General features: G+C 38.7%; 2 protein-coding genes across 2 annotated transcripts in view; both read left to right on the top strand.

The window, feature by feature from the left end:
* LOC106140935 (unconventional myosin-XV) overlaps window positions 1-27,621 on the top strand; it is a 98,138-nt gene that overhangs the window by 15,089 nt on the left and 55,428 nt on the right. The window contains exons 2-13 of the mRNA XM_013342590.2: window positions 10,164-10,314; window positions 17,728-17,978; window positions 18,677-19,782; window positions 20,056-20,219; window positions 20,601-20,830; window positions 21,579-21,797; window positions 22,428-22,516; window positions 24,240-24,378; window positions 25,173-25,376; window positions 26,027-26,165; window positions 26,583-26,746; window positions 27,340-27,430. Coding sequence (XP_013198044.1) covers window positions 10,165-10,314; window positions 17,728-17,978; window positions 18,677-19,782; window positions 20,056-20,219; window positions 20,601-20,830; window positions 21,579-21,797; window positions 22,428-22,516; window positions 24,240-24,378; window positions 25,173-25,376; window positions 26,027-26,165; window positions 26,583-26,746; window positions 27,340-27,430 — 2,946 coding nt within the window. The 5' untranslated portion in view covers window position 10,164. The remainder of the gene's footprint in view (window positions 1-10,163; window positions 10,315-17,727; window positions 17,979-18,676; window positions 19,783-20,055; window positions 20,220-20,600; window positions 20,831-21,578; window positions 21,798-22,427; window positions 22,517-24,239; window positions 24,379-25,172; window positions 25,377-26,026; window positions 26,166-26,582; window positions 26,747-27,339; window positions 27,431-27,621) is intronic.
* On the top strand, window positions 7,893-9,039 carry LOC106140946 (uncharacterized). The gene is made up of 3 exons (XM_060946881.1): window positions 7,893-7,940; window positions 8,014-8,042; window positions 8,190-9,039. Exons 1-3 carry the CDS (start codon window positions 7,893-7,895, stop codon window positions 9,037-9,039), a joined length of 927 nt encoding a protein of 308 aa, XP_060802864.1.

Raw genomic sequence — 27,621 nt, 5'->3', positions numbered from 1 at the left:
TGTTATATTGTCGTGATTACATTTGTTAAGCCTACGTAGAACAATCAAAATTACACAATTCTAATTAATTATATGTCCCTTTCTCGCATCACGTTGGTTATGCATAGTTACTTTTGATTGTCCTCTTTTTGGCAGCAGATGAATCTACGCTATTAAGACTGGCTAAGTATAATCAAATGAGATGCAATAAATATTTTTAGTTTTAAATGTAAATTAATTGTAAATTACCGATTATTATAATAAGAGATATAAAATAATAAGCTTATAATCTTGGGATTATTTTAGGTGATGGAATAGCAACCTGTCAGTATTTGAATCTCAATTGCTGAACGTGGCTTTCAGTCTTTTCTAGACGTGATAGAAATATGTATCTATGAAAGTTATCACGTTGTTTCCAAATACGCCAATGTCAGGATTCCATCGGCACTTATAAGAATGCATCGTACTTAAAAGACAGATGTATTTAGATCAACTTCATGAACTTCTACTAATATAACTTAGTTTAAATTAATAGCATAACTTCTGTTCATTAATTTCACAAGATATTTTGCAATAGATTGACATGTTGTATAACCGGTTTAGGCCAGAACTAACTGGACTTGCTTGTGAAATGGACACCCAAATTAGTTGGCACGACTTGGTAATGACATAGGTACTCGTAATATTATTGCGTTCTCGTGACGTATTCACTGTGAAATAGATTGAGATCAGTCAATTAATGATTATTATGATCTCCATTTACTGTTTGTGAAGACTGCTCGACTTAACATAAATTTAAAATTTAAAGTGGTTGTGACATTTCAATAGTCTTCATGCATTTCATACCGGGTCAAGGGCCTGCCTTGGCCCAGGTCAGGCCAGGTCCTCCTGTGACCACGATTCTAAAGGGGTACCTATGTGAGGTTTTTACACAAAGCGCTTCCTATCCGCATCTTTGCGTGACACTTTACGATCATGGTATAACATCCAACTCCTTGAACTTATAGGATTCCACGCTATCATTTCATTGACCAGCAGAGAACGCGATAAAGAAGTTCAAATGGATGGCACAAGACCGGCAGATAAAGGGATAAAACCACCGAACCCCATCACAATTTTTTTTTAATTGACGATGATGCCTATCCTTTTCGCCCAAAAACCCTCGAATGCTGATGTTCCGATCTTATTCAAACACAGCCTCATTTAATTTCCAAAACGTATGCATTACATGCACCGTCATCTACCTTGATCTACCTTAACATCAGTTTCGTCATAGACAAAAGCCGCGGAAGCGAGCTACTTTTTTACTTTGTGACATTAATGTTTGTTACAGCAACGATTTTACGCCACTTGCCCTCGCTATTGTTAGCACAAATTGTTTTATTAACTATTTCAAAACCATCGCATTTAGGAAACAATTCATATATTTTCGACGGAAGTTACCAATTGATTGGAGTTTGTCATTTGCGATCTGAAACTAATGAATTGGTCAGAAATGCATATTGATACGTGGTGAGACTGGATTAGTTATATTTAAATAAGTTGATTTGTATATACTACCCCCGTAAAAATAATGGTACCTAGGTACCTCGGTATTAAGATAGATAGATAAAACTCTTTATTGCACTATAAGAGTAAAACATACAAAACAAAAACATTAAGGAGTTTATATACCACAATCGGGAGTTTGAAACCAAGCGAAGCCACCTCTCAGCTACGACTAAAGAATCTGCTTCCTAACAATAGTTACCAAAAGTCTCTTGAAATAAAAAGTCATTAATATTAGTATCAATAATAAAATTAGAGTCTTTGATAGTGTTTTCTCTATCGATGTTGGCGGCCCACTGACACCGATGGTGGTACGATCGTGCCCCCAATCCCAGAACTCTCGCTTTTGCAACTGTAACGCCGGCATTGTTGCATGGAGACATGTCGACAAGGTCTCTTGATGTCTTTATGCAAACATATCTTGGGGAAAAGGCTAATAAATTTTGAATTCTTTTGTTAGGCGATAGTGACAGGTTGCTACCCCAACCTGTCAATTTTTAAATCTCAATTCGAACTTGAAAGACATACAGTTAAACGTGGCCTTACCGTCTTTTCGAGACTATTAGTTCTGTCTGCCCCATGATATCCCTATGTTGGTATACTCTCACATTCGATTATAACTGTTTCTGTCTTAGTTCTTAACTATTACTCATCTTTGTACTAACTCCAAGAACTTAATTGAAATGCGGCACTGTCATAAAAGGCAGAACCTTTGACATTTACCGTAGTTATTTGACATTTGATCCTTATATTTCCCACGAGATTATGTAAGCACCTAAGTAAAATGTTATCCAAACAGTTGAATAACAAAACGCAATGAATTGGCTGGCCGTGGTCGACGGTCGTGTCAAATTAATTGCAGACTTAGGCAAGCGTTAATTGGTCAAAATATTTTTTTTAATGTACATATAAAATGAAAGAAGTATTAGAAGAAGCACAATTTCAATAAAAATATTAATTTCCCACTCCATTCTAAGTTTTAAATTGTAATTTCTGTCGGGCTCTGTCTACCCCGCAAGGGATTTTGACGTGATTATATGTAAGTATGTATTTTAAGTTTTATTTAGCAGTCCAACTAGAAATTTATTAAATAGAAATTTGAATCATGTTTTGAATATGTATTCAAAACATGATTCAAATGTCTGATCTCAACGTTTGTTGACATTTGAATCATGTTCTCAACTAACAACAACAACATACAAATTGTATTTTGTTGTTATTTGTTGAATAAAAGCAGGTTGACTAAGCAGATATACAAGGAGAGTGTGGAGGGAAAGGTCGGAGTGGGAAGACCTAGACGAACGTTTCTTGATCAAATTAAGGACGTCCTGGTTAAGGGTCAGGTCAAGAGTACCTGAAACCGCCGAGCTTGCATTAAGAGAGTTATGAATGTGGATGAAGCGAAGGAAGTACGCAGAGATCGTGGCAAGTGGAAAGATGTAGTCTCTCCCTACCCCTCCGGGAAAGAGGCGTGATTTTATGTTATGTTAATGTTGCCAAAACCAAAACTGGATGTAGAGGTGGATGGTTGATGAGGATTGAGGTTGCATGGTTGATGTTCTGATTGATACAAGTTGGAACTCAACGCTAGCCACAGCCCCAAGCTATGAATTTGGCACAAAAGTGACTAATATTTGACTAACTAACGGGATCCTCTCCGACTTCCATTGTGCTTGACTCAACAAAGATATTTAACAATTTCAGATCGTCTTTGAACTCTTTGAATTGTAGGTATAATCTTAAATTTTTAAGCGTTTCTTTCATTTTTGTTGCTTGCTTTATCAAATAAAATGCATCAAATTTTATACATACACACAATTACATCTATATCCATTGCGGGGTATACAGAGCTTACAGTCTTAAAAAACTGAAAGGCCACGTTCTGCTGTATGGTTTAATAATATAATTAAGATTCAAATAGTTTTCTAGCCCATCGTCTACAAGAATCCAAAGTTAATACGTCTTTGTCCCTTGCGAGGTAGACAGAGCCAACAATCATGAAGAGACTGAAAGGCCACGTTGTACTCATTGGTACTTTAAAATACTTATTCTACTGAATAATCATAATAAAAATAATATTTTTGATGTTTAATCTGTGTAAAGTCTGGAGCATTCATTTACATAATAAAGTAACACCATAGGAAATGGTGAGTTAAATTAAATTCCTGAAAACATCTTGTTGCCGTCGGGTAAAAATCTTGATAGATTAAAATAAACTTTCATTTTTACGATAATTATTATGATAAAAACGTTACAAAATAGCAGCTTGTTCTGTACGTTTCGTGATTAATTAAGATTAAGCTAATAATAACGAGATAATATTGGAATTGGAAAGTGGTTGTTACTGGTCAGTCCTATTTTACTCCGCTCGATTATTAATATTTGTTCGCTTTTATTATTTATTGTCTTGTTATTTATTTAGAAATTAATTTCTGTTTGCATAAATTAATATCATGCAATGCGAAAGTTTGACAGTATTAATGTTCTGTGAATTTCGTATTTTCCTTTTTTTTAAGAATTTCACATCTTTGCGATTGCGACATGGCAGGATGGTTGTTACGAACTCCTTAGAGTGTTCCGAACTCCTTTGTAAAGAACAAACATTTTGTAATTTAAATTAAGAAAAATAAATGACAGTCGTTTTTGAGCGTGCATCATCTTTTCTTTACCATCGCAAATATTGTATTATTTTCAGTATATTTCCTATATGGTATGTATATTTTATTCAACTTTTTTAGTATTATTTTCTCCAGGGAACGTCATATGACTCGTTTTTCCTAACTCGCAATAAATAACAGGCACTCATCCATAGCTCTGTAGAAATAGCTGTCCGAGAGAAAAGTTAATTAATAATGCGAAATCAAGACGTCTTCTGTGTGACAGGAAGACATTTAGTAGCTAGCAGTAATCTGCTATAATTACTGTGCGATCAGCTGTATCAAGCGGCGTATGAGGAGAGAATCTATTCTCCCATCCGATTATACTAAGAAATTGCTAAGTACTTTGTCTGAATTTTTTTCTTTTTTTTTTTCTTTAAAGCTATTTTAATTACTTATTGTTTGTTTATAAACTCTTTGCATATAAAAAGAAAAAATATGTGTAACAAATTACAAAACAGTCATTGGATTAAGAAAAATATGTACAATGGCGGACTTATCCCAATCGGGATTTCTTCCAGTCAATCAAAAAACTAAAAAAAAATATTCGTTAGAGATAGAGTTTGACATAAGTATTTTAAAGCTTCTTTCCCGGGGGCGTTGACAGAGACCTTTCCACTTGCCACTATTCCTGTAAACTCTTTTGTTTGTTTGTAATATCTTTATTGTACATATGAAAGAACACAAAAATACAGTAGGTACATTAGAAAGACAGAATATACTTTTTTTTATGTTATCCTGTATGCAAACACGGTGCTGCGGTCCCGCCTTTAACGATACTAGGTAGGTATATTAAATTATTACCCTTATAAATATTTGTTTTTTTGTGTCCAGCCAGGCTGCAGGCCATAAGTATTATTTACGAATTTTCTCTACACGCTTAGAAAATTAGTTATTATTATTAGAACTCGATGGTTGTTTGAGAAAGCCTCGGCAACGAGGCCGTGTGGAGTCCGCATACTGAACGTCCCTAGATAACCCAGACAATTTGAAAAGCTATGCACCATTCACGTAGCCTTATGGCGGTCAGTTACTTTCGATTTTGTTGCGTTATAAATTCGTATGCAATATGCGTTTTCTTTCTTCGAGAGACGGAAGTGCTTTGAACTATAGGCAAGACCCCAATATTGTTACGTCTTTATTAGTCACGGGGCAGACAGAGCTTCCGGGTCGTAAAGCTACATAAGTATACGTCCGTAAATAAATAAATTAATGAATGAGTGAGTAAGTTAATGGAGGAATGAATTATAAATAAATACATATGGGACAAATAACACAGATTGTAACTTGTGTTAAGTGAGACAAACTTAACGATATAAATTTTATAATATGTAAGGTCCTAAATACATTAACATCCAAGACCCAGAGCAAACAGAAAAAGTTCGTTTCTCATCATGCCCTGGCCGGGATCGAACTCGGGGCTTACAGTGTAACAACCCAGCGCAATACCGCTGCGCCGCAGTAGACAGTGATATGTCATTTTAATACCCAGGCCAAAAAGACATATTGTTTTAAACGCCTAAAACACAAACCAATTTTTTTTATGAAATAGGTAAATATAATAATTTTTTTCGTTGCTTATTGATATCTCGAATTCTAATGTTATACTTAATCGTGGGTTGCATGACCCTTATCCAGGACGCCATATTTCGACCACCTGTGTCTTTTATTAATTCAAAACCATCGCCGATGCAAATGACTCGCATATTCTTGAACTTGACATCGAATTTCGTAACCGAACCGGTTTTTATTTGACGACATTCGAGAATTTCACTAAATAGAAATTTTCTTTGTAACATAGCATTTCTGTGTTTAGTATTATTTGATGTGTTAAGGGCACATTTCGATGGGATTCACGTTTTTTATTTATTTTTTTATTTTGGCACTCACTTGTAACACGGCTCATTTAGTCATAGGTTTACTTGAAAAGTGCACAATTTTGCCCCTTTTGAGAAATACGCTTTCTGCGGAATGTTATTTTTTTAGTGAGTACCCATTTTGCGAAGTCATGATACGTGAAACCAGTTTTAATTTTTAAAACTTAAATGTATTGCAATATTTCCTTATAATGTTAATAGGACAAGTTACAAATACTATTGTTATACATCTGTAATCTGTTTATTTTAACGGATTACTTCGTTATTACTAACTTCCTTAAATAATTAGTAAAATGATTTAATCACGAGCTATAAACAACATTTGCATTAATTATTTTGAATTCGTGAGTAAGAGAAATTATTGAATTACCGGCTTTAAATGATATTCGGAAGCAGCATCGGTTTCCAAATACTAATTGATTGAAGTGTTTTATGTCAGGATTACCTTACCTTAGCAGCGCATAAAAGTCCTCTGCTTGACTAAACCCTCCCCAGAAATGGAGGGATTTTACCCATTCCACCACCCTGGACAGGCGAGTTGGTGACCGCAGTGAATATTAATTCTGGACTATGTGGTCTTATCAGCGAAGGAGGCGCAGCTGCCTGCCTCCCGCTTAGTCTCTTAATCGCCTCTGACGATACCCACGAGAAGATATGGGGTGGTGCTATGCTACTTTGCCGGCCCTCACCACGCGGCCCTTTTCAGGATTGTCTTATGCTTATTTTTTTTTTTAAAGAGAACAGACCGTTCTTCTATCCGCACCTCAATAAAAACGTATGATACATGCATAAACAAATAATCATGTCTTTATCTCAAAATGTGTAGAACTGTCTTGAAATATTTACAGGTTACTGCACTAATAGTAAAGTTTAAAAAGTAATGTAAAAAGTTGTCGTATAGTATGATACACAGGATTAAACCCAATTAGTTTATCTTGCTAAGATTGCGCAGATCAGAAGGTAGTTTATCGTGTAAAAATCTGACTTGTCCAATCCGTGATCTTAATAGGCAGTCTCAGGGCTCCTTCCCATCGAAGTGAAAACAGAACCGAAAATATTTTTCGATGGATAATTACGTATTCTCAGGGTAACCTGAAAGAGATTATAATTTTAAAAGTAATATTACTTTAAGAGTGCCGTGTGGTTCCCATCATCTATATAAAAAAGAATAGGACCACTGCACCTCTTTTCTATGGATGTTGTAACTTAGCAAGGCTAGCAACCTGTCACTATTTAAATCAGAATAAAATTAATCTATCAATAAGCCTAACAGCTAAACGTGGCTTGTCAGTCTTTCAAAACTGCTGGCTCTGTCTACCACACGGGATATAGACGTGGTCATAGGAATGAATGAATGATGAGATTACTTCCACTGCATAGCGTATGACTATCAAGTCAGTGGTATTACATGGCCACTTCAACAAAAAATACGGTTGCGCACTATTTCCCGTTCCTAATTCAAGGAAATGCAGAAAATACTAGACCTTACTGCACAAATACAGAAAGTAGTGCTGATACGTTAGTGCAATATTTTATCACATTACGGCGCATCGTTGCATTTAAAACTTTAATTAACACAACATTAGGTACAAAATTTCACATAAATTTCTATTTGCTGAACGTGACCTATCTAATTTTTTTTTCTATGTTATACGATTAAAATTTGAGATTAGAACTGCAACTACTGCGAAGTTATTTTAATAATCGATAAAATATTTGTTAATCAATGTTTTGTTGCACATTTTCACGATATTGCCACTTTATCTGGGGCAATATGTCCCTATAAAGCGATGGGTCATCGAGGCACGGGTTAAGTGTCACTTGGTCGCCGATGGAGACCACTAAAATTATCCTGCTGGTACTGGCTGCTACAGCCCAGGTAAGATTTCAAAATAGAATTCATTTAAATATTAAATAATCAAAACTATTTTTAACCGATTTTTTTATTACAGTACTCAGCTAACGCCCAGTATTATGCAGCGTCCCCTTATGCCTCGCCTTTAGGATTGCCCCCTACGGCCGGTTTCTTACCAGCACCTGCCCTTCCTGGCTATCTTCCCGCGCCTGCAGCTCCTTCTTACTTACCAGCACCACTAGCACCTGCCCTACCTCCCGGGTTACTGCCAAGTCCTGCTCCAGCTCTTCTACCAGCTCCTGCGCCCGTACCGTCCGGATGTCCAGCCGCCATTACCATACCAATGCCACCTTTACCGCCAATCTATGTATCGCTACCACCACCCGCTCCCCTATACGTTACTCCCCCAGCTGCGCCTCCACTACTCGTCGAACTGCCGGCTCCACCACCTATTACTCTCATGGCACCACCTACACCCCCCATGATGGTAACCCCTCCCGCTCCGCCCCCTGTGACCGTCAGCCCCCCACCTCTTCCTCCTATATGCGTCAATCCACCACCGTCTCCCCCAGTGGTCGTGACCCCGCCAGCGCCACCTCCAATGTACATTAACCCACCTCTTCTTCCCCCGATTCTTGTAGACATTCCTCTTCCCCCTCCGATCGTCATTGAACTACCTCCACCTCCTCCTATCGTTGTCCAGCCTCCTCCATTAGGGCAAGTCATGGTGCAACCACCGCCACTGCCCCCAATTCCTGTTGAACTGCCTCCCTTGCCTCCCATGGTGGTGCAGCCCCCGCCATCGCCCCCTGTCTGTGTGCAGCCTCCTCCGCCACTGCCTATAAGCGTGCAACCACCACCGCCGCCACCAATGGCTATTCCGGGGTCTCCTCCAATGCCCTTCAGCATCCAGCCCCCAGCTCCGGAGCCCCTTTACGTGGACATACCTCCCGCGCCGCCAATGTTGGTTCAACCCCCTCCTCTGCCGCCATTCTGCGTGCAGCCCCCTCCCCCACCACCGCTATGCCTGCAACCCCCCTCTCCGCCCCCCATTTGCTGCAGTCCAGCCGCGCCACCCAATCCATACGGTTTCCCGCCTGGTCTGGGGCCGATATTCCTGTAAACTTAATAATTTTGTTATGTCAGATCAGAACAAATGTTATTATGTTAGGGTTGAATAATTTATGTATACTTAATGTAGAAAATAAATAAATTGTGATATACTTCATCTTTAATTTTATATCCTATCCATTCATATGAATAAAGACACGTTAATTAATAAATTACTAAATACATTACACGAATTTTCAGTTTAATTAAAGCCCTGCAATTGATGACACAACGTAATTACTTATACTCGTACATATATTTTTTAACGAAGCTATAAAAAAAGGCAATAACAAAAATGTTTAGGTGATCGGAACCAACCGTCACTGAGTTACATACTAAGCCTCTTCAGGCTGTGTTTCTATAAAGCACGAAAATCGCACGATAATAATATCTAAGAGAAGTCAACTCACCACACAGAACCTTTGGGCAAAGAAGATGCAGTTGGATTTTGAATGGCAGCCTCCACTTGTTGCGAGTGCAATGTTTGTTATATATCGCGACATATTTTCCTTCGCACTGCCCATTTTTTCCGACTTTAAAAAAATGAAGCCAGCTGAACGTGGCCTATCAGTCTTTTCAAGACTGTTGGCTCTGTTTACCCCGCAAGGGATATCCTCCTCCTCCTCGCGTCGTATACCTCATTGCTGAGGGTCGTGACTCCCCCGCCGAATCACTTTCTCTTTGATCTCTTCCTTCCACCTGTTGCGATCCTTAGCGTCGTGGAGGGCCTTATGGAGATCGGTGTTTAGTGACGATCGGATTTGATCCGACCATCTTGTAGGGCTGCGACCTCTAGGTCTTTTTCCGTCAACCAAGGGGTAATTATATGTATGGTATGTATCTTAATATATTTAAACGAGCAATTCTTGTATATACATATATATAATCAGGATCTCGGAAACGGCTCCAACGATTTTCATGAAAGTTACAGATTAGGGGCTTTTCGGCTCAAGGAATCGATTTATCAAGGTCCTAGGTTCGAGAAAAGCTCGGTTCCCAAGATATATAAACATTTTAAAAACCGCGTTTTAAGAAACTATATCAGCGCCATCTCTGGTAGACCGAGAAAAGCTAGGTCAACCAGGTACTTAAAATAATTCCGAACAAATTCCTCAACAGTTTCCTCTCTCTTTCTAGCATGGCGGGCTCCGGGGGGCTCGCGGAGTGGTCGGAGGGCGCTGCCGTCTGGTTCCAGCCGACCGGCGCCTCCGCCCCGCTGCCCGGCGAGCTGCTGGAGGTGCACCGTGCCGCCAGGGTGCTGTTGGTCAGCGCTGTCGTCAATGGCCAGGTAGTCACCATCATGTCAACCGCATGATGTCCACAGCTGCACTTAAACATCCTACAAATAGTTTAACTCTTTCTGGACCGGATACAAGCTATGAGCATCCATTTTTGACATACATGTAGGATATATAGGAACTAACGTTCTGCAACGTTACTAAGGTCATCGGATCATCCAACGGATGGTTTTAATAAAGCAGTGTTTAATACATCGTCATCATCTAGAATGCTTTATCACTCGTCGAGAGAATTGATTTTTTTTAAAGCCAGGCAAAGTAAATATGATTGACACTGACACCCTTAGAATGCAAAGCCGCTAAATCTTCTTACAATTGGTCATTGTGTAACTTTTAATCACAACTGTTTCTCAAGCAGAAACAAAAATAGTTATTGATCATTAACATAAATACATACCTATGTTATTATCAGATCAGGTAAATATGACCAAGTTGCCAGATCTTTAGCAGATTTATTCTGTAAAAAGCATAATGTAACGCATTTCAATAACACCATTGGGTTGAATGGGTCTACAAAATATCGGTTATGTATTACCAATTTAGACTTAGTAGACCGTCTAACGGGGTCGGGCATGTAACGGCTGCTTTTTGTCTTAAAACCAAGCAGGCAGAGCCACGGGGAATAGAATAGAAAAGCATAGATTAATTTTCAAAATTATATACAAGGTATCACTTATTAACGTCACATTACTTAGATATTAAATCTACTACTGCTTCCAAAGCGCATGTGTAGAAGAAGCGGCGGACCAAACTACATAGCAGCATTTTCATCGGACATCGATTTACAAATATAGATAGATCTCTTTAATCTAAATCGTGGGCGAATGCACATTGTCTACATTAAATTTAAAAAAACTAAAAAACTACGCTTTATTGCTAATCAAACTAAAAAATAGAAAATAAAAATTAATGACAAAGGAATTATAAAACGTAGTAGTAAGTCGAACAATCAGTTATAGTCAATTACCTCTGATTAAAATTATAACAAAATTAAATTTATAAACAAAACAATTTAAATCAGAGTAAAAAGCGTGGGGTGCATTTTACTTCATTTTCATAACTCTCTTGTCATAAATATATGCTAATAGAATGATTTTAATATTTACTACATCAGGCACCCCACGCTTTTTACTCAGATTTAAATTGTTTTGTTTATAAATTTAATTTTGTTATAATTTTAATCAGAGGTAATTGACTATAACTGATTGTTCGACTTACTACTACGTTTTATAATTCCTTTGTCATTAATTTTTATTTTCTATTTTTTAGTTTGATTAGCAATAAAGCGTAGTTTTTTAGTTTTTTTTAAACTATTATTTATTTTCTATTTTTTAGTTCGATTAGCAATAAAACGCGTAGTTTTTTAGTTTTTTTATACAATTATTTTTTGGAAGTTAACACTTCTAGTATAACTATCTTACTAGAAAAGACTTTCGCAACCATGCGCCCATCGCCGGAGGTTTTCAAGGAATCAAACCACAAGATTAAGAGGCAGATTGATACAGGAACAAAAATATTTCAAACATACCTCCACTGCCTTTACAACCAGGAACGCAACAATGTTTATCGGAAGACATCGTGGCACTTTCGTTGTAAAACTGTCTTTCACAAAAACAAACACAAACTTGGGACTCCTATCTCAAATAATCAGGTACTTTTTACAGGAGTCCTATCTCAAAATATCTGCACAACACAGTGAACACAGTCAGAGTCCAATCTCAGATGATAAAATCACACGAATATCCGGAAGAACAAAGCTCGACTCAACGGAAGATTCCAAACTACAAATAACGACAAGTTATCAGCACAAAACAAAGTGCAAATAGGTAAATACACAGGCACCGGTATAAAAAAACAGAAAGAAAGTTTACAGGTTTTCTAATCGAATTCGAAACTTACTGCAAAACTTATTTGACATAATTAAATGTCACTCATTTCTTAAACGAGTATTACAGTGTTTTGCTATTATAAATAGGCAAAAGATACCTAATGTTAATTCAAGAATTGCATTAATATGTTAAATACGTATTAAATATCACAAAGTTCTGTAGGTAGTAACTTTATTCTTGTATTGTTGTAAATTTAGTTGTTCAATTTTCATTTATTACTTTTGTTTTATTACTTATATATTTTTTATTGTTTTAAAATATTCTACTAATTCTACTATTGTTTCTAATGGTAATTCTAAATGGAGCGATGCGATGAAATAAAAAAGTCTCAGGTTAATAGTAACATTATATGGAAATATATTACATCTCTTTTTGGACTCCTTATACGTCAGAACTTCTTGGTTTCTTGTATAAAGATTACTGGCAATGGTGCTATCTCTGTCTCTCTTACTCTCATACGAAGGATCTAAAAATGAATTTATTAATCCTGGCAGTTTTAATAAGGATAATGAGAAACTCTTATCAAAATATTGCATTGTCATCGGTCCTTGATACGTGTGCAAAGTTTCAAGTTGATCAGACGTTTAGAAATCAGTGAAAATTAAGCTCAAAGATTCCGTTACATACATACATACATACATACAACCCAAGCTAATAAAAGCGTAGTAAAAATATGAATGAGTATATATAACTAAAGATTTCATTACGAATATTTCGTCAAATAGACATTGATAAAATAAAATTTGTACATACTGTACAAATGATCATCATGTTAATAGGGCGACGACAAACATCGTGAGGAAACCTGCAAATTCAGGCAACTGGATGTATAACCATGATCAATCCAATACGGGTTGGATTCCCCTGCAAAAGTTGCGGAGGTCAGGTGGGGAGTCTCTTCGTCTAAAAATCTGATTCACCCAATCCAGGATCCGGTCAAGGGTTTATCCCAGGCTCTTTTCACTGCTGCTTTTTCCGATAAAAATTGCCTTCTCTGCGTCTTTCTAGACCGCAGTCTGGTTTTAGTTTCTTTTTCTTCTTTATAGTCGTCGTACAGGCATTCGGTCGAGGAAGGTTGACCACAAGGTCGAGAAGTGGAATGCGAAATGAAACGTTTCTCACTTCAATACTTGGTCTTATTCGAATGTAATGATAGCGAAATGCATCTTTACTTGTGTGAGAAATGTGAAAAAAACAAACGGATAATGCGATAGACACAGACACAAATTTATCAAACCGTCGCCACCGAGCGACCACGGATCATTGTCACGTGATACGAAACGTCCGCGATAAAATAAAAGTAGGTAGGTATTATACGTTACGTGCGCGTTTGATACCTATATTATTTATGGGAAAGTTTAATACAAGAAATGTGTATTTGCTTATATTATTTTTGGTAAATGTTGTACAAGTGATTACATGTCTATAAATTGCGGTGATCAAATTACTTTTATGAACTACAATCACTTAGCTCTATGTAAATAAATATAGAAATAATCAGATTTTTATAGTCGCCGCACCTGCACATGTCAGTTTACCTATTCAGTTTAGTTTTTTTCTTAGAATTTTCTATATACACTGTATTAAACTAAAATAATTACATAAATAACATTTTGAAGCTGTATACCACCTACCTTTATATTTACATATATCCATAAGTTTCACTTACCGCGGGCGGGTGACCTGGAGGCCTGATGTACAGGTTTAACCTAGTTTAAGCTCCAATCCACTCCCCAATATTGTATCACATGTATATTGTGGTGTTTGTGGAAAATAAACACTATTTTTCATTATCAATTATTTGTTTTCTTTTGCATAGGGCAAGAGATAAGTATATTGATAGTTTCACGATACGATATTCATCGTAATATCAGTGCACTTGCACTTTTCCTCTTGGTCCTATGTGCCAGATGGCCACTGCATGTGGTCTAGCACCCGTTATCCCCAGTGCATAACAGTTCTAGCCTATTGAGTCCATGCAATTCTGCAATCAGTTGCACCGGGCTAGCGGACTACGCCACGCCGCTTCTACTGAAATTAGGGAATCGAGAAATTCTTATTAATTTCATTACTCGTGGCATACAAAAAATTGGTTAAGAAGACTGTTGACTGGAAGTGAATTTCGAGAATACAAAATAGTATAAGGACATGTGAATCAACTTGTTTAAACTATTGATGAAAGTGGCGAATTTTAGTGTTGGTGATGTCGTTAAAAAAAGATTGAATTGTTTGGTGGTGGTGTGGTGATGTTACATTTTTTTATTGTTTTGCTTATAATGGAAAAATTGTTGTGCTACCATGACTGAGAAAAATCAGAAGAATTATGAAAAGCTGATTCTGAGTTGGCCTGGTTATGCTCGCATAGATTAGCGAAGGGTTATAAAGCCAAACCTTAGTTTTCAACCTTCAATAAACGACTACGACCCCTCTCAAAATAACTACTGGATTATAATAAATGCGTGTCCGCTTCGCACCGACCCCGCGGAGCTCTCCAGAATCCTGTAATTCTTCTGTCTCCTGCCAATCCTGCGACTGTCACGCCACCAGGCAGAGAACTCGACACAGCGCGCCAGTCACTTTGAAGAAAGTGAAAAAAATGGGGATTCTTCGGTCAGCTAGCGCAAGAAGTCCAGGAATGACAAAGATCAGGAAAAGGCGGCCGAAGTCTGTCCCCCGCTTGAGGGATTTGTGCCTGGATGTGCTCGTCAATAACGTAATATGATTTTCCATCCGCTAACTACCGACAAGTTTTCCTGATAAATTCTTAATCCTTGTTAGTTGGTTTTGATTTGACACTTATATGTGTGTAGTCCGTTGCATATACCTAAGGATAGATATCCTTTGTTGGGTGTACGACAGATTCTGGATTGGACAGATTCGTAATTGGTTTTGATTTGACACTTATATGTGTGTAGTCCGTTGCATATACCTAAGGATAGCTATCCTTTGTTGGGTGTACGACAGATTCTGGATTGGACAGATTCGTAATTGGTTTTGATTTGACACTTATATGTGTGTAGTCCGTTGCATATACCTAAGGATAGCTATCCTTTGTTGGGTGTACGACAGATTCTGGATTGGACAGATTCGAAATTCAAATTAATAATTTAATTAATAATAATTGTCTTGCATCTTTGATTTCTCTAAAAATTTAAAGGCGATGAGCTGCAAAGATGGCGTATTAAAAATATTTCCCGATAAATATAAGATCCAACGAGATCAAGTTCAATAGGACCGGCTTTTAAAACATTTTATAAGAACCGCTGAAATATTTTAGCAGTAATAACGGTTTGTTAATTCTATAATTTCTATGTTGACACATTTACACAGATTTTTGCGAGTTAACGCCTTGTGTAGGCGGATCCATAAGTTTAGTGGCAAATAATGTGTTTACCATTCAAATGAGTCATTCCACATACGTATGTATATTCTTAATAATTTGCATAATTGAATCATTTGCAGAATCCTCATGTTTAATGAAACAATACATTAGAATTTCTTATGTAAAACGATATTCGCTATTGTTAGTTTCCACTTGCTTTGCAATTACAAAATCTGACTTACTTCTCAAAGATATAACGAAATGGCATAAAACTGCAACCACTCGGAAAATTATGCTCTAGAAGCGTAACTCTGACATAACAATTGGTATCAGACCATCTTTCGTGACCCGCAGTGGGAACATTTCACTATCGACACCACTCCTATTCATAGTATTTCATAGGCTGCTGACTTCGCGTAAATCTTTTCAATTGCTATTAATAATGCGCAATGGATTGGTCGGTGATTTTAATGAGTTAAAGTCGAAATCCGATTGAATGATCGCGGTGAAAGGTGGCAATTTGCATGCATCTATTTATTGCCCGTATTACACTAGCTCTCTTCCAAATTTGGGTTATCAAGTTGATAATTACGACGACTTTCCAACTATTGCTATTCTATTAATATCACAGTGGTGAATAACGAACGAAGGTATCTTTCGCGGGGCAAACAAATATAAACAATGTATCTTCAACGTTAACCTTGCTTCTAGTTTCATGTATTACCTAGGCACAGAGACATTGTATAAACATAGGTGTTTGGAATATACTTATTAATACGATATGTATACGTGTCACATAATGAACTAAATGACATAATGCAATGCAGTAACTAATTAAAATACATACATCTTGAAAAGACTGAATGGCCACGTTCAGCTATTTGGCTTAATGATAAAATTGAGATTCAAATAGTGACAGGTTGCTAACCCATCGCCTAAAAAAGAATCCCAAGTTTGTAAGCCTTTCCCTTAGTCGCCTTTTACGACATCCATGGGAAAGAGGTGGAGTGGTCCTATTCTTTTTTGTATTGGTTCCGGGAACCACACGGCAAAATGTGTTGCTTAAACAAATGTTTTTTGAAAAGCGGACCACAGGACCAGAGCATTGTGGCGGAGGGTGCAACTGGGAACACACACAAACATGAGATAGAGATCAAACATACATACATATAATCACGTCTATATCCCTTGCGGGGCAGGCAGAGCCAAAAGTCTCAAAAAGACCAACACGCCACGCTCAGCCGTTCGATTCAAATTTTAGGTACCAAAAAAAAAAAGTGGTTTGATTAAAAATGATTCGCTTAACGACTGATTTCGTTAAAACGTCGCATGATTAAGGTACTCCTACATGCGCGCAGGCAATCATGCGTCGATTATCGCGATCCTGCTATGTGACCCTCATTAGCGCTAACGTTAGCGAATAGATACGTGTACCGCATTATAATTATACTGCCATTATTGACAAGCGCCCCGCCCTGGCTTCGCACGGAGAGTAGGTACTTAAATTTGATTCTGGCGACGTGTGTTCTATACTATAGACAAATTGACAGTGCGCGTATCCAGTCATTTCCTAAATTAGATTAGGTGTATAGAATTATAGTTCTAATAAATAAATCGTCAATTTACCAGCCCTTTGAATAATATGAAGGCCTCTATGTCTTTTCGGGGCTATTGGCTCGGTCTACCCCATTTAGGCAAAAGACGTGAAACGACGACTATAATTATCCTATTTTAAATTAATTGTTTGTAAATAACACAGAAAATTGTTTTTGTACCTATGTTCTAAAACAAATAAATTTATACTAAGTCAGGTTAAAATTATATCTTTGGTGGAAACCTTGTTAACTGTAACTGTCTACTCCGTAAGAAATGATACCTATAATGTAAGAATTATCATACATACATACATACCTACATTTAATCACCTATATCCCTTGCGGAGTAGACAAAGCCAACAGTCTTGAAAGGCCACGTTCAGCTATTTGGCTTTAAGATAGAATTGATATTCAAATAGTGACAGGTTGCTAGCCCATCGCCTAAAAGAAGAAACCGAAGTTTATAAGACTACCTCTTAGTCGCCTTTTACGACGTCCATGGGAGAGATGGAGTGGTCCTATTCTTTTTCTATTGGTGCCGAGAACCACACGACGTTAAGAATTATCGCAACTTACAAATCTATTTACCCTTTCCAGCCTCAAACCTTCGCCCTCCAAATGGGGAACGGCGATGAGGAAGGCGACCCAGTGTGGCCTCGTGAGGAACTCGGCCCCACGGGTGTGGAAGACATGACCCGCCTCCACGATCTCCACGAGGCAGCCCTGCTATGGAACCTGAAGCTGAGATACGAACAGGGGCTGATCTACACGTACGCTGGTTCCATACTTGTGGCTGTCAACCCGTATAGACCCGTCGATGCGCTGTATGGCCTGCAGACTGCTAGGAGGTATGTGTCATATCTTATATACATACATACATTGACGGCCTCTGTGGCGCAGCGGCAGTACGCTTGTCTGTGACACCGGTGGTCCTAGGTTCGAATCCCGGCCAGGACATGATGAAGAAAGAACTTTTTCAGATTGGCCTGGGTCTTGGATGTTTATTTATATAAGTATTTATTATAAAATATAGTATCGTCGAGTTAGTATCTCGTTACACAAGTCTCGAACTTACTTTGAGGCTAGCTCAATATGTGTAATTTGTCCTGTATATATTTATTTATTTATACATACATACATATAATTACATCTATATCCCTTGCGAGGTAGACAGAGCCAACAGTCTTGAAAATACTGATAGGCCACGATCAGCTGTTTGGCTTACTGATAGAATTGAGATTCATATAAAGTGATAGGTTGCTAGCCCGTCGCCTAAAAGAATAATCCCAAGTTTATAAGTCGCCTTTGTGATTTAATCTGGCAGCGTTAGAAGAAAACATAATGTTTTTGTAAAAGTATTGTAAGAAGTTGATTCAATTAAGTAGTTGAATGGATAGTTTTTTTTGATTTTTCTAATTTAAGTTCACAATGACTGGCAAGAATATTATTTTGTTGGTTGTTTTTAAGTATGTACTAACTTTTTTCATACTCAGAAAAGGAAACAAAAGCTAGTACTTGTTTTCTAGGAATGACTTGTTATTTCCAGGTACCACGCAGCGGAAGCCCTAGGCGACCTTCCACCCCATCTCTTTGCCATAGCCGCCGCTGCGCGCGCATCTCTACCTCAGCCACAGGCTATACTCATCTCCGGCGAATCTGGAGCGGGGAAAACAGAGTCCACAAAACTTGCTGTCCAGTTCCTTGCGGCAGTAGCCCCAGCCCCACCAGGCAGAGCGCCCGTCTCCGAACAGATCCTAGAAGCAGCCCCGCTTTTAGAAGCTTTCGGAAACGCCAGAACGCCAAAAAATCACAATTCTAGTCGCTTCGGAAAATTACTCGAACTTTACTTCAAAGATGGCGCTTTAGCTGGCGCGAGGGTTGCTCATTATCTATTAGAAAAATCCAGAATAGTCACACAGTCGCCGGGGGAAAGGAACTACCATGTTTTCTATGAATTGCTCGCCGGATTGGACGAAGAACAGAGGAAAGCTCGGGGTCTACTGACCGCGGAACATTACTTCTATTTAAATCAAGGAGGCGACTCGGGAGGGGCCGGCGCTGGTGCCGATTGGTCAGCTTTATGTGGTGCCATGCAAGTTCTCGGAATAGGGGATGCTGAAAGAGACGATATCGTCAGAGTGCTAGCCGCGGTGTTACACCTGGGGAATGTGTATTTTCATAGAAGACAGTTGCGTCACGGCCAAGAAGGTGTTCAATTAGGCGGCGGGGCGGAGGTTCGTTGGGCTGCGCATTTGTTGAAAGTGCCTGCTGAGGCTCTGGCTAGGGCGTTGACTACGAGAGTGACGGCCGCGAGGGCTGAGCGGATGAGGTCTCCGCTGCCGATAGACCAAGCTTTGGATGCACGAGACGCGTTTGCTAAAGCCTTGTACTCTTCGTTGTTCAACTGGTTGGTTCTGCGGATAAATTCGATAGTCCACCGCGCGGGGCTACACGACGCTCACCGGATATCTCTCCTAGACATCTTCGGGTTTGAAGACTTGGAAGAGAACTCGTTCGAGCAGCTTTGCATAAATTACGCGAACGAAACGCTGCAGCATTACTTCAACAAGCACATCTTCAAGCTGGAGCAGCAGGAGTACCAGAAAGAGAGGTTGGAGTGGTCTAATTTAACTTGGAATGATAATTCTCCAGGTAAAAACTTATATTACTACACATACTTTCATATATTATAATTCTTAATTTTAACTTATTTGTGTCACGAAAATGTCTTCTAGTTTTAACGAAATATAGGCTATAGGCCGAAGGCCTCAGACTCATTAATCCCCAGAAAAAAAGAAGTAGGTATCTGTGGCATTATAACTTAAAGAGTAAAAGAAATGTTTAACTTACGGTACGACGATCGAGATAGTTCGGAGCTATTGATGGCGATGGAAAGGGTATGATATTTTTGGTCGTTATTTTCAGTGATCCAGCTGCTAAGCAAGAAGCCTGTCGGCATCCTTCACCTGCTGGATGACGAGAGCAACTTCCCTCGCGCCTCAGACGCCTCGTTCTTAGAAAAGTGCCATTATAACCACGCCCTGAATGAGTTGTATTCGAGGCCTAGATTGGGCGCGAGCGAGTTTGGGGTGAGTATCGACATATTATGTAAAATAAATCTTTTATGAAATAATGATATGCTGATTGCAACTATAGTAACAAATGATCTAATATGGTCATGTTCTCTTTTTGAGTAGGACTTAGTAGTCAGACGGCAGTTGCTCCACATAAATTACATAACATTATAACACAAATGCTGATATGACGTCGTCAAAAATGCGAGAACAAACTGAGTAAACTGATATTGATTAAGGTGTGGTATTGTTAAAAGAAATACTTAAAATTTACTTCAACCCCGGCAAAGGGACAAGGGAAGGATAAAAAAAAAGCTAATATAGATTTCCATTTCTGAATAGTAAACGGATCCCGAAACTTTTCTAAAACAACTGACTCTTTTCATATATTCCCAGATAAAACACTACGCAGGCCAAGTGTGGTACAACGTGGAAGGCTTCCTGGACAAGAACCGTGACGCTCTTCGAGGCGATGTGCTGGAGTTACTGTGTAGCAGTGAAGTGCCTCTAGTGGCCGAGATGTCAGCTCAGTTGAGAGCCCAGCACGACGCCAACAAGACTCTGCCGAGAGGAGCCAATGGGAGATTCGTCACTATGAAGCCGAGGACGCCAACGGTGGCGGCGAGGTAAATATATACTACTATTATAAAGCTGCAGAGTTTGTTTGTTTGTTTGTTTGAACGCGCTAATCTCAGGAACTACTGGTTCGAATTGAAAAATTCTTTTTGCTTTGAATAGACCATTTATCAAGGAAGACTTTAGGCTTTATAACATCATGGAACAACATAATGTAAAATGTGAAAGAAACGGGGGAAATTATTCATCCTTGAGGGCTTCAATGATGCCCAAAATAACTATTCCACGCGGACGAAGTCGCGGGCACAGCTAGTAATAAATACAACAAAGATTGAACTAGCCTCATAGTAAGTTGCGTTATGAAGCAGGAGTTAAGACGTCCGCTCAGTTGAGTGCCCAGCACGACTCCAACAAGATTTTGCCAAGAGGAGCTAATAGGAGATTCGTTACTATGAAATCGACTACGCCGACAGTTGCTGTAAGGTTAATTTATGTTACAAATACTACGATCAGTTTTGTAAGGACAAGGTCTGAAATTGGATCACGATAGCCGAAATTTAAAAGTGGAAATATGCAAAGATGATTTTACTCACGATACGTTTCAAGTCTGAAAAAATACATTTGCCTACATTGTAAATGCAATGCAAGACCTCTAGTGCAGTTCCTGCAATAGATTTTAAGACGTTGAACTTACTATAACTTTGTTTTTTTTAACAACCATTTGTACAAATCAATCACCAATACCTTCGTTTTCTGTGTCCAACGACATTAATAACAGAACCCCCTCCCAATCACCAGGTTCTCCGACAGCCTCCACCAGCTCCTGGAGTCGATGTCGCGCTGCAACCCCTGGTTCGTGCGGTGCCTCAAGCCCAACACGGATAAATCCCCCATGAGGTTCGACATGCCGTGCGTGCTGGCCCAGCTGCGGTACACCGGCATGCTGGACACCATCAAGATCAGGCAGACAGGGTACCCCATCAGGATACCCTTCCAGAACTTCGTGGACCGATACAGGTGGGTTTCTCTTATAATATATACGACAAAAATTTAACTTCTTGACTTTTTGACGGCCTCTGTGGCTCAGCGGTAGTACGCTTGTCTGTGACACCGGAGGTCCCGGGTTCGAATCCCGGTCAGGGCATGATGAGAAAAGAACTTTTTCTGATTGGCCTGGGTCTTGGATGTTTATCTATATAAGTATTTATTATAAAATATAGTATCGTTGAGTTAGAATTTCGTAACACAAGTTTCGAACTTACTTCGAGACTAACTCAATCAGTGTACCTAATTTAAAAAAAATCTAATCTCTTATTCTTCGTGCCTAATATAGCATACAAGTGAGAGTTTCTCTCTAAGGAAGCTCTCTGAAAAGTGTGTTAGCTTGTAATAACTTTACATAACGTTAATTATACAGAATGGAGAACGAATTATAATTATCAAGACAGTGACACTGTTCAGTAAAGGATCTTAACCAATTTGTTGGATTTTGGTACACTACACATTCAGTTGTATGATTGTAAGCTTTAAATCGAATCTTTGGCACGAATCTGTCCCACAGTAGGTAATTTCCTCTTATTCTAGTAACTATTCAATTGTTTTTTTTATTTTAATTAATTACTTTAATTATCATTAAATTTGTTACAGATACCTGCTAAAATCGACTCCACCCCGATCGACGCCTTACCGCGAGATCTGTAACTCCATTTTAGCAGAAATGCCACCCACAGGAGCTGGTAAGAATAATTTCTATTTACATGACATTATTTTGGCAAAACAAACATATTCATATATTTTTATATAGTGGGTTTTATAGATAAGCCTAGACAGGCATTACAAAAGTAGGTGTCAAATATATGTATATAGCTAACAGATATAGAACAATACCTTAGCTGAATTCTTATCTTACCTTTCATTTCTAAAGTGGTGAATGCTAGCAAATGCTAAAAAGTTAATCCAGCTGAAAAGTTTTAAATTAGTACACACATACATAAAATCACGTTTATATCCCTTGTGGGGTAGACAGAGCCAACAGTCTAGAAAATACTGATAGGCCACATTCAGCTGTTAAGCTTACAGATAGAATTGAAATTGATATAAAGAGACAGGTTGCTAGCCCGTCGCCTTAAAGAAGAATCCCAAGTATATAAGCCTGTACCTTAGTCGCCTTTTACGACATCCATAGGAAAGAGATGGAGTTATCCTATTCCTTTTTTCTATTGGTGTCGCGAACCACACGGCACTATATATATTAGTAAAGAAGTATAATCTCTGTATGTAATATATTCCAGATATTTATAATTGATACAAACTCTTTTTACTTCTATATTAAGTCACTAATGGCATACGCAATTAACTACTCATCTTTATCCTCAATTTATATTAAATAGAAAGATGATTCAACTGTTTGCTATCAAAATTATTTTTCTAAATGAATCAGTAATTGTGTAGTTTAAATAAAGGTGATCATGTGTACATACGTTTTGTATTAAATATGAGGCATAAATGGAAAGTGGTTAAAAAGGGTGGATTCATGCTGATAGCAATTTTACTGTGTGAGTGTTCTTATATAAGTATAAAAAAGGTTGTGTTTAAAGCTATGTCAAAGGGATTAACCTCCAATAGTTCTATAAGCACGTAACATGATTCATAACATACATACATATAGTCACGACTATATCCCTTGCGGGGTAGACAGAGCCAACAGCCGAAAAGACTGATAGGCCACGTTTAGCTATTTGGCTTAATGATAGAATTGAGATTCAAATAGTGACAGGTTGCTAGTCCATTGCCTAAAAGAAGAATCCTAAGTGTATAAGCCTATCCCTTAGTCGCCTTTTACGACATCCATGGGAAAGAGATGGAGTGGCCCTATTCTTTTTCGTATTGGTGCCACATGGAAGACTCACTCAACTCACTTTAATTATCTTTATTATCCCTTTAGCTTTGTATTACCCACTCCTTATTCTAGAAGAGTTAATGATTCACCGTTACTGCAAACAGTAAAGAAAACTACGAGTATACTAAAAATGCCGTGCCGTGTGGTTCCCGGCACCAATAAAAAAAAGAATAGGACTACTCCATCTCGTTCCCATGGATGTCGTAAAAGGCGACTAAGGGATAGACTTACAAACTTGGGATTCTTTTAGGCGATGGGCTAGCAACCCGTCACTATTTGAATCTCAATTCTATCACTAAGCCAAACGGCTGAGCGTGGCCTATCAGTCTTTTCAAGGCTGTTGGCTCTGTCTACCCCGTAAGGGATAAAGACGTAATCATTTTCACATTTAAACACATTTAAACTAGTCGTATCTGGCCATTGAGTGTGACTTATGTTTGAAGTTCATCATTGTGAATGTAAAACCAAAATTAACGTGCTTCGTTTTTAAATTATATTATTATTATTAGATATTATATGTATGTATGTATGTAAACTAAAAATGCGTGGTGTATTTCTAGCCGGTGCAGACTACCAATTAGGGGCCGCTCGAGTGTTCATAAGGGAAGCGCTCCACCGCGCGCTGGAGCGAGCGCGCGCGGACAAATTGAGAGCCGCTGCCACAAAGCTGCAGGCTAGAGTGCGCGGATACCTCGCCAGGTTATTGATTACCCTATTTTTTGTACGCTGAGATGTTTATTTGAAATTTTAAAAGCGACATCACTACATAGTATAAAACAAAGTCGCTATTTTAATCTGTTTGTCTGTATGCTTAAATCTTTAAAATTACGCAACGGATTTTGATGCGGTTTTTGTAACAGGTAGAGTGATTCAAGGGGAAGGTTTTTATGTATAATTTCCGAATTTTGCACCCGTGCGAAGCCGGGGCGGGTCGCTAGTATAATTATATAATAGTTAGTAATTTTGAAATGAGTTTGTTTTACTATTTTGGAATAAGGCCTTACCACCCAATGCCTTTTGAGTTAATTCATACATACATATAATCACGTTTATTTACCTTGCGGAGTAGACAGAGCCAACGGTCTCAAAAAGACTGGTAGGCCACGTTCAGCTGCCTGCCTGCCTGTCTCTTAGTCGCCTTTTACGGCATCCATGTTTAGCTTACAGATAGAATTGAAATTCATATAAAGAGACAGGTTGCTAGCCCGTCGCCTAAAAGCAGAATCCCAAGTTTATAAGTCTGCACCTTAGTCGCCTTTTACGACATCCATAGGAAAGAGATGGAGTTGTCCTATTCTTTTTTCTATTGGTGCCGGGAACCACACGGCACCAATAATGTATGTAAGCACCTAATTGAGTTAATTCAATTACTAACATGTTGAGTTTATCTTAACCCTTTACGGGTTAAACAAAACCTATAATCCCTAAAAGACTCAAACGTCATGAATTAACAGAATTGTAGGTAATAATTTACACTATATTAATATTTTCAGAAAACGCTACCACCAAATACGCCGGGCGACAGTGACGCTGCAGTCGTGGTGGCGCGGCGCGCACGCCCGGCGCCGCTATACGACGGCGCGGCGCGGCGTGCTGCGTGCGCAGGCGCTGGTGCGCGGCCGCCGCGCCCGCCGGCGATACGCGGCGCTCAAAGACCAGCACCGACGACGCGTGGAAGCGCAGCAAGTGGCCGCTAAGTGTGTAACAGACCTTATTGTTCAACTAGTGAGATCTATACTCATGTAAAAGTATGCTTAAGATGAGGGTAGTTCGTGCGCAGGCGCATACGACGACGGGTATAAGTTCATACAACGCTTGACATTGGATCCTTTCAATAAATTCGTTCAGTACATTGCACATACTAAGCACTCGTCATTGTTTTTTTTTTAAGTCATGCTCATGTGGCTTTGCTAGACCGAAAAACATCATATAGTCACGTTACGTCCCTTTCGGGGCAAACAGAACTAACAGTCTTTAAAAAACTGAAAGGCCTTGGTCAGGCTTTACGATGGAATTGAGATTCAAATAGTAACAGGTTGCTTGCTTAGTTGAAGTTTTGACGGGTAGAAAGCTCAGCAAATGGCCGCTAAGTGAGTGACAGACTATTCTAGAGTAGAAGTTTAATGGCAAACTATGATTGATGATTATTCAAGCTGGTTTAGGTTCCCTCTAATCGTAGAGTCTAGACGGTCAGACATAAAAAGCCTCATTTAATTACGTGGTCCTAGGTATTAGACTCCTACCTAAGGCCGGGTAACTGAGATAAACGCGATGAAGTTCACAAAATATCCATGATATGACAGTTAATATGTGTGTGTGTATAAATTTTAAAGTTTTTTTTTTACAGACGACGAGCAGCCGAGCAAAAAGCGCAAAAAGCAAAAGCTGAAAGCCTTCAAGTACTGGAGGTGCCGGCGGAGTTGGCGTTCATTTTGTCTAAAATCGACGAGTGGCAGCCACCGCATACTGACAGGCACTTAGCCAAGGTATCAATTTACTTGAAAAATATGAAAAAAAATTTATGACACAAATTTCTTTAGCAACCAGGGTGTACCTTGGCATCACAAACTTTTTTATTTCCTAACACTTCGTAAGTCAAGTCTATATAAGTATGTACCAATAAAAAAAAACTGTGTTCCTCAAAAAAGGAAGAAAATCATAGAAATCATAATGACAAAGGGGTATAAGTCAAATTTCCTGTTTGTGCCTCCACAGGGAGACGACGACTCAGAAAGGGGAGTAACGTGAGTTAGCCATAAAATAGGGCTCAAGTCTTGCAAAACACATGAAAATAATGAAACAGTGTGATTTAATTTTGTTAATTTCATACATCATCATCTACCATCCATCCAGGAACAGTATTTTTTGAAAAGCCTATATTTAGTTCTCTATTTATCACACAGGTGGCAGGCGACGTCTATGCGGAGGAAGAACGCATTCAACTCCCGAGGGACCTCCAGCAGTTTGCCTTCTCCAAGTTCAGCTCTGTGTACTTCGCTGATGGAGGCCAACTCAGCCCTAAAAAGCACCCAATCACCAGACCTTTCTTGTCCAAGGCTGCAGTCAGGTCAGGACCTAGAAACAAGCAATATTTTTTAATGTAAAAAAGTAATGCTTCAGCATTAGTAACGCAATAAATTTTACTGAGTGATACGGAATATCTTGATCAAATTAAAGACGGTCAAGAGTACCCGAAACCGCCGAGCTTGCATGAAGAGAGTTATGAATGTGGATGAAGCGAAGGAAGTATGCTGAGATCGTGGCGAGTGGAAAGATGTAGTCTCTACCCACCCCTCCGGGAAAAAAGGCGTGATTTTATGTATGATATGATATGGTTAGGTGAGTTTTATATTTCTTGACAAATGCAGAAGAAGAAATAAGAGAAGATATCCCAAAATTCTCTATACAACGGGAAGAAGAGGGATTTTTGTTTACGGGAAGCTGCAGGAATTAAGCTTGCCATCAAACGTAGAAAACCTTTTGCAAATCCTAGAGCAATTTCTTCTATCTAAGTTCGCCTAATCTTACTTTACGGTGTTTTTTTCATCTCAATATGTGTCTAAAACTCCGAGATATTAATATTCCACGCGTACGAAATACCTAAAAACTTAGTTTACATAAATATCGGCTAACCACCTCTTACAAAATTCCTTTTTACAGAGATCAAGATTTCAATGACGCCGTAGCGACATTCAAGCTAATCCTTAGATGGTGCGATGAATCTGCCGCTGGTGACGAGGCGAGACAAAAGGTAAGACTGTCATTTTGAGATAGCTGTCATTATCTTCCTAAATCCTGAACTGGTGATTGTCCTTCTAAGGAGTCTTAAGTAAACCACGCGAAAGAAATGTTTGGGTTAATGCTTCCAGGTACGAAAATGCTAAATATTGATTACCTCTTCCGCTCTAATGTCAAATGTGTACTAAGTTATGTACGGCTATA

Source organism: Amyelois transitella, chromosome 12 (genome assembly GCF_032362555.1).
Source record: "Amyelois transitella isolate CPQ chromosome 12, ilAmyTran1.1, whole genome shotgun sequence".
NCBI classification, from domain to species: Eukaryota; Metazoa; Arthropoda; class Insecta; order Lepidoptera; family Pyralidae; genus Amyelois; species Amyelois transitella.
The sequence above is the reverse complement of the archived record's forward strand: the minus strand, read 5'-3'. Positions and strand labels throughout refer to the sequence as shown.